This window comes from Saccoglossus kowalevskii, chromosome 11 (assembly GCF_978046115.1).
Source record: "Saccoglossus kowalevskii chromosome 11, keSacKowa6.1, whole genome shotgun sequence".
Taxonomy (NCBI): Eukaryota; Metazoa; Hemichordata; class Enteropneusta; family Harrimaniidae; genus Saccoglossus; species Saccoglossus kowalevskii.
In genome coordinates, this window is record NC_140651.1 from 27,669,427 (window position 1) to 27,683,900 (window position 14,474).

General features: G+C 32.6%; 1 protein-coding gene across 1 annotated transcript; it reads left to right on the forward strand.

Moving 5' to 3' along the window:
* The first annotated feature begins 1,060 nt into the window (after positions 1-1,060).
* On the forward strand, positions 1,061-7,812 carry LOC100373813 (uncharacterized). The gene is made up of 9 exons (XM_002735271.4): positions 1,061-1,304; positions 3,291-3,421; positions 3,547-3,642; positions 4,065-4,150; positions 4,264-4,357; positions 4,748-4,817; positions 6,277-6,313; positions 6,523-6,589; positions 7,041-7,812. Exons 1-9 carry the CDS (start codon positions 1,244-1,246, stop codon positions 7,197-7,199), a joined length of 801 nt encoding a protein of 266 aa, XP_002735317.1. The 5' UTR covers positions 1,061-1,243; the 3' UTR covers positions 7,200-7,812.
* Positions 7,813-14,474: the final 6,662 nt, after the last annotated feature.

Below are 14,474 nucleotides of genomic sequence, written 5' to 3' on the forward strand. Positions count from 1 at the left end.
CAGAATAACGCGTTCAGTCGGTGCCATTTACTAAATGCTACCTTCGAGGCATTGCACTATATTTATACCAAACAATCAACCAACACTAATCATGGAAAATGCTATAACATGTATACATTTACCCGATTTTAAACATTTACTAAAAGTGTGTAGTATGTAATTATATTTTGTATAAATAGATTTAAATTGTCTCTTCATGACTGAGATTAATAACTGACTGATATTTTACCAGACATTATAAATACCAACACCCAAAATAAAGCATTAAATAACGCATATATTTTCTTGCCTTACAAAATACCATTGATTTACCATATAATAATACGTCAGGCAAATTATTTTGGTTTCTATAATTTCGGAAATAACGTCATAAACTCAGTTTTCGTGGTGTGAAATCGAACGTCGTGCTCTTTATCTAAACGATTACTCGATCAACCACAAACATTTTTATAGTGCTAAAATCCAAATAGTTGAACGCTTTATTGAACAGATTTTTCAAAAATGTTCAACGGTTGATTTTTTAAGTAATTCCAAATGGAAAATGTTCCACAGGCGAGATACGAGAATTGGATTGAAAGATTCAGATTCGGGACAACAGACATGTACGCAGGGCTAGTTTTAACAGTGTCAGTGGTTTGCCCAATCAAAAAGATTTTTGTGGTAACCTTGAAACAAGAAAAACATGGTGTTGTGTCTTTTGCAAAAATCCATAATCCCCTTTTATCACAAAAAGACATATAACTGTGGAAACAGTGTTTATTTTTATACCTGGATTAAAAGCAACTAGTATGAATAAGCCATATATGCGGCTTAAAACTATAAATAATTTTAAAATAAAATAAAATTAAAGACAGCCTGTATTATTTTTTATTAATGACAGATATATTCTGTAAATGCACTGATTATTCCCTGTTTTTTGATTAGTTAATATCCGTTATACGCACAACTCAAATATTGAAAATTATGAAAATGTATGTTATTACCAAAGAAACAGATTTGCCCGCTTTTATAAAAGAGGGCGCTGTCTCAATCCCGCTGATAATCACTGATGACCTGTTGACCTCTGTACAAATAAAGACGCGACACGGTGACCGGCTACTGGGGTGAACGAAGGACAGACACATGTGTGACGCGGTATATTGTGCATGTACATCCCGGATTTAGTTGTTTATGTAGTGTGTTTCCAGTCAGAGTTTCCAAGCACCATTGCCGTCGTCCGCTGATGTTCTGCTGATGATTCGCGATGCCTTCAGCCGCGAATCATCTTTCTCTTGCTGGTAAAGTAGCGGTCGTCACTGGCGTAGGTGGGTTGAATCGCAGTCAGTGGACATAATGTTTATTTATTTATTTAGTTGTCTCGACGTTCTAGATAATACACTAGTGGCACGGGGGTTGTTGTTTACTATATGCATGGAGGTAGAAAAGAGATTTTCTCTTTTCTACCTCCATGCTATATGGAACCAGTGACGTCACCTGAAAAGAATGTTCAATTTAACAGTAAAATGAACGTTTATTCCGAAAATATAACATACAGTACAGTCTATTCTTCACCAATGAAAATGAGGCGGAAAAGCAAAATTATGGCAATTCACAATTTCCTCTCGATCTATGTAACGGCCCGGGTGCGTGATTATACTCTGGTTGATTGACGCTTCGATCGACGTATGTATTAAAATCTGCTTTCCGATTCGGACACCGTCACTGATTGACCCTTTCTATTTGTCGGCACTCTGATTTGCGCTTCAATTCAAATCTGAGCCTGATCTGCGCTATGCTGGTTAACATCTTTTCATAACCTGACTTTTGCCCACCGTCCCTCATAGTGTTGAGGGACGCTGTTTTGCCATACTGGACTTCAATTTGCATTTGACTAACATTTTTCATAATTTAAATATTACATCACAATTAATACATCGGCAGACTAGGTACAAACATTACAAACTATACATCTCCCCAATTCAAGTTCAGTCCGCAGTCCGCCGTTTCCTGCTTTTTGACCGTTTCCAAACCACGACCACTAAATTACTCTAGTGTGATCAGTATTGAAGTTCACTACTGAAATTGGCAAGTCGTTGTGTCCGCTGCGTATTCATCAAAGACTATAGATGCGCAGAACAATTTAGCCTGTGTGTGGAGAAGTTGTATCATACGTGTGTATGTGTTGCCTGGGTCAAATGTCAAAATCAGCACTGTTGAAACTTTGTTAGCCTTGTTGAAACTGACTTGTTATTAAATAAAAGAGTTTAATATGTCTGTGCATATTAGGTAGCTAATTTGCTTCAGCCTGGTAAGCAAAATCTCACATCGGAATAGATTTTGATCAAATTTGCTATATATTGTCTCTGAATATCTCCTGGCTGATTATTCCAACCTCTAATGCCATTGCTGTTGGGAATATTCATTTCCTAATTCACACAGAAGCTTTGCAAAATTTAACTTTAACATTTTTGTTGAGCCTTGCAATGTCTGATTGGTTCATGTATTATAAAATGTGTGTATTCTATTGTATTAAATATTGGAATGGCGTTCATATGCTGCCATCCAGTGCCCTACTTTAAATTTGAACAGGATATCACCCTATGGAGTTGAAATGATAGGTTTATTCACCTCTGCCTACTTGTTTCAGATCAAATTAGGACCACACCTTATGTGATTATATATGCTAATTTATAATTCTGTCTGCGTTTTTTGTTTTGTTTTTTTTTCCCCAAAGCGGATTTTTAATTCTGTCTGCGTATAGTCTGCTATGAATGTGGAGATTTTAGGATATTTAGGCATGATAGTTAAATCCTGAGATGAGATATGTGTCAAGAAGTTTCCATGTTAAAAACTGTCCCCCATGATGGCCGCGGCGACAGTGAACAGAACAGACCATTGACGAGAAATTTTTAAATCAAGATCTTCATTTGTCAGCATGTGTGAACAAGAATAGTGACACATGTAGTTTAAAATTTATAGTTACAAGGTCAGCTCAGACCACCATAATGAAAGAGGGAGCACAAACAGAGGCTTTTTGTCATGGATTGGCGCCGCGACATGACCCTTCTTTATTTAATGTATTCAGTTTAGGCTTGGACTAATTGACACTGTTATCAGAAGATGAATCGCATGTATTGGAATGGAGAGTTATCAATAATCATAGCCACAATAACGAACAAAATATGACAAATGAACGACAGGAATGATAATACGATGATTGATTCATTTCTAAATTCAAACTTGTCCTGGTCAAAAAACAGAAGTTCAATGTCATCAGTTATTATTATATAAATTATTAAATTCAATTTCAGGGTCAAGTTCTGGTATTGGTGCAACTACAAGTGTTTTATTTGCCAAACTAGGTGCAAAATTATCGCTAGTTGGCGAACATGCCCCTAGCCTTGATGAAGTTGGAAAGCGATGTGAAAAAGAAAATGGAATAGTAAGATATCTATACGTGGATTGCTGTGTTATATTAAAATGATGATATTATTATTGTATTATGTATACACAGAGGTATGTTTAAAATATTATATGTTAACAATAATATTCTTATTTCTTCATTAGGTTCCTATCGCATTGAAGGGAGACCTTACTGATGAGTTTTATGTTGAAAGCATTGCAGAACAGACAAATAAACATTATGGACAGATAGACATTCTTGTGAGCAATATACTTTAATGAAATTATCATTTTCGTTATTTGGTGGTGTATGTACGCTTATTCAATAAATCTAATCAGTATTTGGGCAACTAAAGAGTAAGGTCCACACTATAAATAGTGGCTTAACATTCAGCCTAGGTTTTGCAAATATTTACAGGCAATGAGATGAAAAGTTTACAAAGTCTTAAAGGCGCCGGTGTTAGGTGTATCATATTTTCTATATTAATAGCACATGTGCTGTATATGTCAGTGGTGCGTATGTGCCAAAAAAGTAATATTTGAATGATCCACTTCACAAGAAATGCAATTAAATTGTTTACATACACTTCTGTTGCAGATACACATCTAATAGAGCAAATAAATTAGTATTATCTATTCTACACAATTACTTACACATTGACAATTATTGCATTATTTCACAGGTAAACAATGCTGCCATATATGGGTCTGGCAATATACAGAGTACGTCACTTGAAACATACGATAACATGATGAAAGTCAATGTAAGGTGAGGTATATGACATCATTCAATATGTAAATTAACAAATCCACTCACAAATATTGTTCACAGACTCAGGTTTATTTTTCAGATTTGATGTTAAGTTATTTTTTTTATTTCAGATCGATATTTCATCTTACATCACTGATTGTACCATATCTTATAAAATCACATGGAAACATTGTGAATGTATCCAGTCTAACCGGACTTAGAGCGGTAAGATGTGGTCTACATTGATATTATCATTTTTTGTAAATTAAACAGTGTAGAAAAAGTATTCTGACACCTTTCACATGTATAACATACACAATAGTCACAAGAGATGTAAATATCAGTATTTGAACTTTGACCGATATGTCATATGAGTTTGTTCAATTACACATAACATGGTTATTGTTCCCATTTCATTAGAAAAACTCATAGATTTGAAGATTATACACATCATTTCAAATATTATTTTGAGATTAGTAAACATTAATTCAAAGCACATATTTTTCATAGTTCATTATATTATTATACAAATAGTCAGTTTACGATGAATGTTAACTAAGTTTGTTTATCATCATTACAAAGTTTATTCAGAATATATATATAAATTTATTATAGTTTCCATTTGCATTGGCATACTGTATGTCTAAGGCGGCTCTCGATCATTTCACCAGGTGTATAGCACTGGGTAAGTTAGATTAGATTACCAACATTACATAACGTAACAATATAATACTAACAGTGTAATGGGGTTTCAAAGTGTTTTTGTACTGTTGTGTGATCATCTTTTATTTTATTTTACCATAAACTAAAAGACAGTGCAATGCATTACATAATACAACAATACAGTATAATACAATATATAACAATACATACATACATAAAAATGCAATAAATTGCAATGCATTACATAAGCATAAAATGCAGCATATTACATTAGATAGCAATGCAATACAGTGTAATACATTACATACCAATACAATACATAATAATATATTAGTGTACGTTACAAAACAATTTTATGCAGTGTATTACAATACCTAAATAATGCAATACAGTGTAGTACATTACATAAGAATACAATAGTGGAATACATAACATAAAAACACAGTATACTATGACATAACAATAAATTCAGTGTAATACTTTGCATAACAATATAATACAGTATAATACATTACAAAACATAACAATGCAGTGCAATACATTACATACCGATAAAATGCAGTAATACATTATATAACAATACATGCATAAAAATGCAATAAAGTGCAATGTATTACACAAGAATAAAATGCAGTATATTACATTAGATAGCAATGCAATACAGTGTAATACATTACATACCAATACAATACATAATAATATATTAGTGTACGTTACAAAACAATTTTATGCAGTGTATTACAATACCTAAATAATGCAATACAGTGTAGTACATTACATAAGAATACAATAGTGGAATACATAACATAAAAACACAGTATACTATGACATAACAATAAATTCAGTGTAATACTTTGCATAACAATATAATACAGTATAATACATTACAAAACATAACAATGCAGTGCAATACATTACATACCAATAAAATGCAGTAATACATTATATAACAATACATGCATAAAAATGCAATAAAGTGCAATGTATTACACAAGAATAAAATGCAGTATATTACATTAGATAGCAATACGTTACATAACAATATATTAGTGTACGTTACAAAACAATTTTATGCAGTGTATTACAATATGGTAAACTAAACAATGCAATACAGTGTAATACATTAATAACAATATAGCACAGTGCAATATATTACATAACAATGTAATACATTACATAACAATACAGTGTAATACATTTATAACAATACAGCACAGTGCAATATATTACATAACAATGTAATACATTACATAACAATACAGTGTAATACATTAATAACAATACAGTACAGTGCAATATATTACATAACCATGTAATACATTACATAACAATACAATGTACATGTATTGCTATTACATAACAATGCAATGTAATACAGTGAACAACACTAAATCACATAGGATAATATAGAGTAGGAATAGAATAGCATAATATATTCATCCAAAGTTTGATATTAAGTGGCACTTTTTGTTTCACCCTAGAACTGGCTGGTAATAAAGTGAGGGCGAATTCTGTAAAGTGAGTAATTTATCAAATATTGTATTATTGACAGCTACAGTTGCCAATTTGTATCATACAATTCCTTTGCCACATAAGTTACAAAGTAGCAAAGTTACATGTATTTAAAGTATTGTTATCATGTAGCACAAAGAAATTCAGTCTGGAATTGGGAATACACCGTTTTCCTAGACATTTATTCCAATGTTAATATTTATTCCTTAATTCAGCCCTGGTACAACTTTAACTGGTTTACATCAAAGAGTCCTTGGTTTAAGTGATGCTGAATACGACCAGGTTAGTACTGTCCTATTTGTAATATTATACATATGAATATTATTTGTTAACATAGAAATGATCTCATATTATCATATACTTTATCATGGGCTGATGTCACACTTTTCTACTTCACCATGTGGCATTAACATGCTGAGGAAAGCATGATGAAACTCACTTGTGTAACATGATTGACATTTTTATTTTATCGTATGAACACATAGATTAATTTACATTGTTCAGGAATGTATTGATCTAAAGTGATTATGATTTCTGTGAAAATAACATCACTAATATTTTGTTGTTGTTTATTGGTTAGGAATACACTAACAATAATTTCATATTCAAACCAGAATATTAGAATTTTCATATGTGTTAATTATGTTAATCAGACAAAATTGAAATATTTATTCTTTCTCACTTTCAATACAAATTCAAAATTTGAGTTAAGTCCATCTCTTTTTTTTTATAGCTTATTGAACAACGACAAGAACTGTATCCTCTTGGTCGGGTTGGTTACGCCGAAGAAGTTGCTAATACTATCGCATTTCTTGCATCTGATGCTGCATCCTTCATTACTGGGGCGACACTTCCTGTAGATGGAGGGAGACAGTTGGCTTGTCCAAGATGATATGAAATGCCACTCACACTGTGGATGTATGACTAGATCAGGCTCTACTAAACTTCCTGAGATATTTTCTAGACTTCTAGATCGCATTTTATACCTGGTGTGGATGGAGTATGTTAGGGTGTAGAAGTAATAATGTGAGCTAGAGAACTCAGTTTATTGCATACCAAGTATAAATTATGTTAATTCTCCACAAATCAGTGGATCATAGCTTCCATGACTTAGTGAGGTACTGGTATTATACATAGTGGATTGACTGGAGTTCAGTAGTTCACACACATCAACCAACATTGTTCACATTCCTGGTTCTTTTGCTAACTTTTATATTTGATACCAACTATGGAATTTTTATTTTCTGATGAAGTAGATACAAACATATTTTTAATATACCTAATTAAATATGCTATTGGTAAAAGTTAATAAAAGGTATGTTTGTACAAGAGAAGCCATAGTAGTTTTTGATAATTGTTTTTTTTTTAATTTAATATTAAAAAAAATATAATTTCAAGTTTTTTTATCAAAGGCATTGACATGTTCATTCCCAATGTTATTACATATTTATGTATTATAAATTAGATGTGTTATTTAAAACATTAAGATTAAATAGTAAATAGTACCAGCATGCTGTCTTCTTGACAGAACATGAATATGAATATGTGATACATATGAATACAAGTGTGTGTTTTACAACCCATATGAATACAAGTGTGTGATTTACAATCTATGAATATGTGTGTGATTTACAATCTATGAATACAAGTGTGTGGTTTACAATCTATGAATACAAGTGTGTGGTTTACAACCCATATGAATGCAAGTGTGTGGTTTACAATGTATGAATACAAGTGTGTGTTTTACAACCCATATGAATGTGTGTGTTTTACAATCTATATGAATACAAGTGTGTGGTTTACAACCCACATGAATACAAGTGTAGTTTACAACCTATATGAATGTAAGTGTGTGGTTTACAATCTATATGAATACGAGTGTGTGGTTTACAATCTATATAAATACAAGTGTGTGGTTTACAATCTATGAATACAAGTGTGTGTTTTACAATCTAAATGAATGCAAGTGTGTGGTTTACAACCCATATGAATACAAGTGTGTAGTTTACAATCCATATGAATACAAGTGTGTGTTTACAATCTATGAATACAAGTGTGGTTTATAACCCATATGAATGTAAGTATGTGGTTTACAATCTATATGAATACAAGTGTGGTTTACAACCCATATGAATGTAAGTGTGTGGTTTACAATATATATGAATACAAGTGATTGGTTCACAATCTATGAATACAAGTGTGTGTTTTACAATACATATGAATGTAAGTGTGTGTTTTACAATCTATATGAATACATGTGTGTGGTTTACAATCCATATGAATACAAGTATGTGGTTTACAATCTATATGAATACTACAAGTATGTGGTTTACAGTCTATGAATACAAGTGTGATTTACAACCCATATAAATGTGTGTGTTTTACAATCTATATGAATACAAGTGTGTGGTTTACAACCCATTTGAATACAAGTGTGTGGTTTACAATCTATGAATATAAGTGTGGTTTACAACCCATATGGATGTAAGTATGTGGTTTACAATCTATATGAATACAAGTGTGTGGTTTACAATCTATATGAATACAAGTGACTGGTTCACAATCTATGAATACAAGTGTGGTTTACAACCCATATGAATGCAATGTGTGGTTTACAATCTATGAACACAAGTGTGTGTTTTACAATCCATATGAATGTAAGTGTGTGTTTTACAATCTATATGAATACATGTGTGTGGTTAACAATCCATATGAATACAAGTATGTGGTTTACAATCTATGTGAATACTACAAGTGTGTGGTTTACAATCTATGAATACAAGTGTGGTTTACAACCCATATGAATGTAAGTGTGTTTTACAATCTATATGAATACAAGTGTGTGGTTTACAATCTGAATACAAGTGTGGTTTACAACACATATGAATGTAGGTGTATGGTTTACAATCTATATGAATACTTCAAGTGTGTGGTTTACAACCCATATGAATGTAAGTGTGTGGTTTACAATCTATATGAATACAAGTGTGTGGTTTACAACCATATAAATACAAGTGTGTGGTTTACAACCCATATGAATACAAGTGTGTGGTTTACATCCCATATGAATACAAGTGTGTGGTTTACAATCTATGAATATAAGTGTGGTTTACAACCCATATGGATGTAAGTATGTGGTTTACAATCTATATGAATACAAGTGTGGTTTACAACCCGTATGAATGTAAGTGTGTGGTTTACAATCTATATGAATACAAGTGAGTGGTTCACAGTCTATGAATACAAGTGTGTGGTTTACAACCCATATGAATGCAGTGTGTGTTTTACAATACATATGAATGTAAGTGTGTGTTTTACAATCTATATGAATACATGTGTGTGGTTTACAATCCATATGAATACAAGTATGTGGTTTACAATCTATATGAATACTACAAGTATGTGGTTTACAATCTATGAATACAAGTGTGGTTTACAACCCATATGAATACAAGTGCGTGGTTTACAACCCATATGAATACAAGTGTGTGGTTTACAATCTATGAATATAAGTGTGGTTTGCAACCCATATGGATGTAAGTATGTGGTTTACAATGTATATGAATACAAGTGTGTGGTTTACAATCTATATGAATACAAGTGACTGGTTCACAATCTATGAATACAAGTGTGTGGTTTACAACCCATATGAATGCAATGTGTGGTTTACAATCTATGAATACAAATGTGTGTTTTACAATCCATATGAATGTAAGTGTGTGTTTTACAATCTGTATGAATACATGTGTGTGGTTAACAATCCATATGAATACAAGTATGTGGTTTACAATCTATGTGAATACTACAAGTGTGTGGTTTACAATCTATGAATACAAGTGTGGTTTACAAACCATATGAATGTAAGTGTGTGTTTTACAATCTATATGAATACAAGTGTGTGGTTTACAACCCATATGAATACAAGTGTGTGGTTTACAATCTATGAATATAAGTGTGGTTTACAACCCATATGGATGTAAGTATGTGGTTTACAATCTATATGAATACAAGTGTGGTTTACAACCCATATGAATACAAGTGTGTGGTTTACAATCTATATGAATACAAGTGACTGGTTCACAATCTATGAATACAAGTGTGTGGTTTACAACCCATATGAATGCAATGTGTGGTTTACAATCTATGAATACAAATGTGTGTTTTACAATCCATATTAATGTAAGTGTGTGTTTTACAATCTATATGAATACATGTGTGTGGTTAACAATCCATATGAATACAAGTATGTGGTTTACAATCTATGTGAATACTACAAGTGTGTGGTTTACAATCTATGAATAAAAGTGTGGTTTACAACCCATATGAATGTAAGTGTGTTTTACAATCTATATGAATACAAGTGTGTGGCTTACAACCCATATGAACGTAGGTGTATGGTTTACAATCTATGAATACAAGTGTGGTTTACAACCCACATGAATGTAAGTGTGTGTTTTACAAGCTATATGAATACAAGTGTGTGGTTTACAATCAATGAATACAAGTGTGGTTTACAACCCATATGAATGTAAGTGTATGGTTTACAATCTATATAAATACTTCAAGTGTGTGGTTCACAATCTATGAATACAAGTGTGGTTTACAACCCATATGAATGTAAGTGTGTGGTTTACAATCTATATGAATGCAAGTGTGTGGTTTAAAATCCATATGAATACAAGTGTATGGTTTACAACGCATATGAATACAAGTGTGTGGTTTACAACCCATATGAATGCAAGTGTGTGGTTTACAACCCATATGAATACAAGTGTGTGGTTTACAATCTATATGAATGCAAGTGTGTGGTTTACAACCCATATGAATACAAGTGTGTGGTATACAACCCATATAAATACAAGTGTGTGGTTTACAACCTATATGAATGCAAGTGTGTGATTTACAATCTATATGAATACAAGTGTGTGGTTTACAATCTATATAAATACAAGTGTGTGGTTTACAGTCTATGAATACAAGTGTGTGGTTTACACCCCATATGAATGCTATGTGTGGTTTACAATCTATGAATACATGTGTGTGGTTAACAATCCATATGAATACAAGTATGTGGTTTACAATCTATGTGAATACTACAAGTGTGTGGTTTACAATCTATGAATACAAGTGTGGTTTACAACCCATATGAACGTAGGTGTATGGTTTACAATCTATGTATAACAAGTGTGGATTACAACCCACATGAATGTAAGTGTGTGTTTTACAATCTATATGAATACAAGTGTGCGGTTTACAATCTATGAATACAAGTGTGGTTTACAACCCATATGAATGTAAGTGTATGGTTTACAATCTATATGAATACTTCAAGTGTGTGGTTTACAATCTATGAATACAAGTGTGGTTTACAACCCATATATATGTAAGTGTGTGGTTTACAATCTATATGAATGCAAGTGTGTGGTTTACAATCCATATGAATACAAGTGTGTGGTTTACAACGCATATGGATACAAGTGTGTGGTTTACAACCCATATGAATGCAAGAGTGTGGTTTACAACCCATATGAATACAAGTGTGTGGTTTACAATCTATATGAATGCAAGTGTGTGGTTTACAACCCATATGAATACAAGTGTGTGGTTTACAACCCATATAAATACAAGTGTGTGGTTTAGAACCTATATGAATGCAAGTGCGTGGTTTACAGTCTATATGAATATAAGCGTGTGCTGTACAATCTATATGAATGGAAGTGTGGTTTACAACCCATATGAATGGAAGTATGTGGTTTACAACCCATATAAATGTAAGTGTGTGGTTTACAATCTATATGAATACAAGTGTGTGGTTCACAATCTATGAATACAAGTGTGTGGTTTACAACCCATATGAATGCAATGTGTGGTTTACAATCTATGAATACAAGTGTGTGTTTTACAATATATATGAATGCAAGTGTGTGGTTTACAATCTATGAATACAAGTGTGGTTTACAACCCATATCAATGTAAGTGTGTGGTTTACAATTCATATGAATACAAGTGTGTGGTTTACAACCCATATGAATACAATTATGCGGTTTACAATCTATGTGAATACTACAAGTGTGTGGTTTACAATCTATGAATAAAAGTGTGGTTTACAACCCATATGAATGTAAGTGTGTTTTACAATCTATATGAATACAATAGTGTGGCTTACAACCCATATGAACGTAGGTGTATGGTTTACAATCTATGAATACAAGTGTGGTTTACAACCCACATGAATGTAAGTGTGTGTTTTACAAGCTATATGAATACAAGTGTGTGGTTTACAATCAATGAATACAAGTGTGGTTTACAACCCATATGAATGTAAGTGTATGGTTTACAACCCATATGAATGCAAGTGTGTGCTTTACAATCTATATGAATGCAAGTGTGTGGTTTACAACCCATATGAATACAAATATGTGGTTTACAACCCATATGAATACAAGTATGTGGTTTACAACCCATATGAGCACAAGTATGTGGTTTACAACACATATGAATACAAGTATGTGGTTTACAACCCATATGAATACAAGTGTGTGCTTTACAATCTATATGAATGCAAGTGTGGTTTACAGCCCATAAGCATGTAAGTGTGTGGTTTACAATCTATATGAATACAAGTGTATGGTTTACAATCTATTCTCTGGGGCAGAACTACATCGCAACAATTCATAGATTCGCCATGCGAACGGCCGGTGAAAAAATCGGGAAAACAACAGAAACTCAACTTTGAAGTAATCCTGAACAATCAAATTTGTATGCGTTACACGCGCAGGGGGTAATCTTGTTACACTGTTCAGGGGAGTCTCAACAACCATCCTAAAGTACCGTTTTCTGAGAGTTTTCAGCCTTTGTTTTCACTATGATGGTTGTCATGTGGTGAAAATGCGCGGATGTCCACCCCGAGAATATAAATACAAGTGTGTGGTTTAAAATCTATATGAATACAACAAGTGTGTGGTTTACAACCCATATGAATGCAAGTGTGGCTTGCAACGTTCATAGAATAAGTGTTTTTATAATCTCCATATGAATGCAAGTGTGGTTTACAATGTTCATATGAATGCACGTGTGGTTTACAATGTTCAATTACCATATAATTATAACTCTTGACATTTAACGCATTACGATGTATTATAAGTTAGTGTCATCTTATTTTAATTTAGATAAAATAAAGTAATTTACGTAAATACAAAAAATGTATTGTAAGCCTTGTCATTTGCTAATGAATAATTCAATCCAACAGCCCAATCGTTAGAGACTCAACCTGCTGTGGTTGATGTTGTGGGTTTGAACCCATTCCTTGTCCAACCTTTTCAATAATTGAGTAAGAAGTCTATATCTTTGTCGACCCAGACGTTACACTGCGATAAAATCTGCACAGTCCTAGCCAATGTGCAAAATATGGAACAGTTACATAGCTAAGACAATGCCGGTTTACAAATATGCCACAGTTATCTGAAGCAATTACACTTAGCATATGAATGCAATTGTAGAAATATTGTATTGTTTATTTCACCCGAAAACAAGTTTTCTGAGAATGTCTGAAAGTCACATATTTCAATCTGATAGGTCATATTATAGCAAGTTCTTACACACTGGATTTGTTTGGCTTGGAACACAATAAATTTAGAATTGCAATGTCGTGTGTTTTCAGCACAATGGTAAACTTTGTGAAATGTGATGGATTATAAGAAACGCGCAGAAGGCACACTTACATAAACGGGCGTAATGAAAGAAAGTGATATTCGTTTACAAATTAGTTCGAATCGCAGAATTGATGTCTACGCTGATTTCTCTTGATCGTTTCTTTGTCGACTTTAATACGAAGACGACACTGCGAACAAAACATGATAAAGGACGTATATGTGTTCTGATTAGACTTGCATACAGTCTCTTATTTGTTTTGTTTTTTCATTGAATAAAATATGGAAGTATATAAACGTGTTAATTTCTCTGAAACCCGACTATCACTGTAACCTGGCTTTCTCCATTTACATACTCCCATATTTTATTTCATTGAAAAAAACACCAAAAATAAACAAGAGACTTCTCAGCTGAAAGTCTATGTTCTGATATTAACAGAAGTTAAATTATTTGATACACCACCAAAGGTAAATAATTTATTATTCGGGAATCTATTGGAGATACCTTGCAAATTATT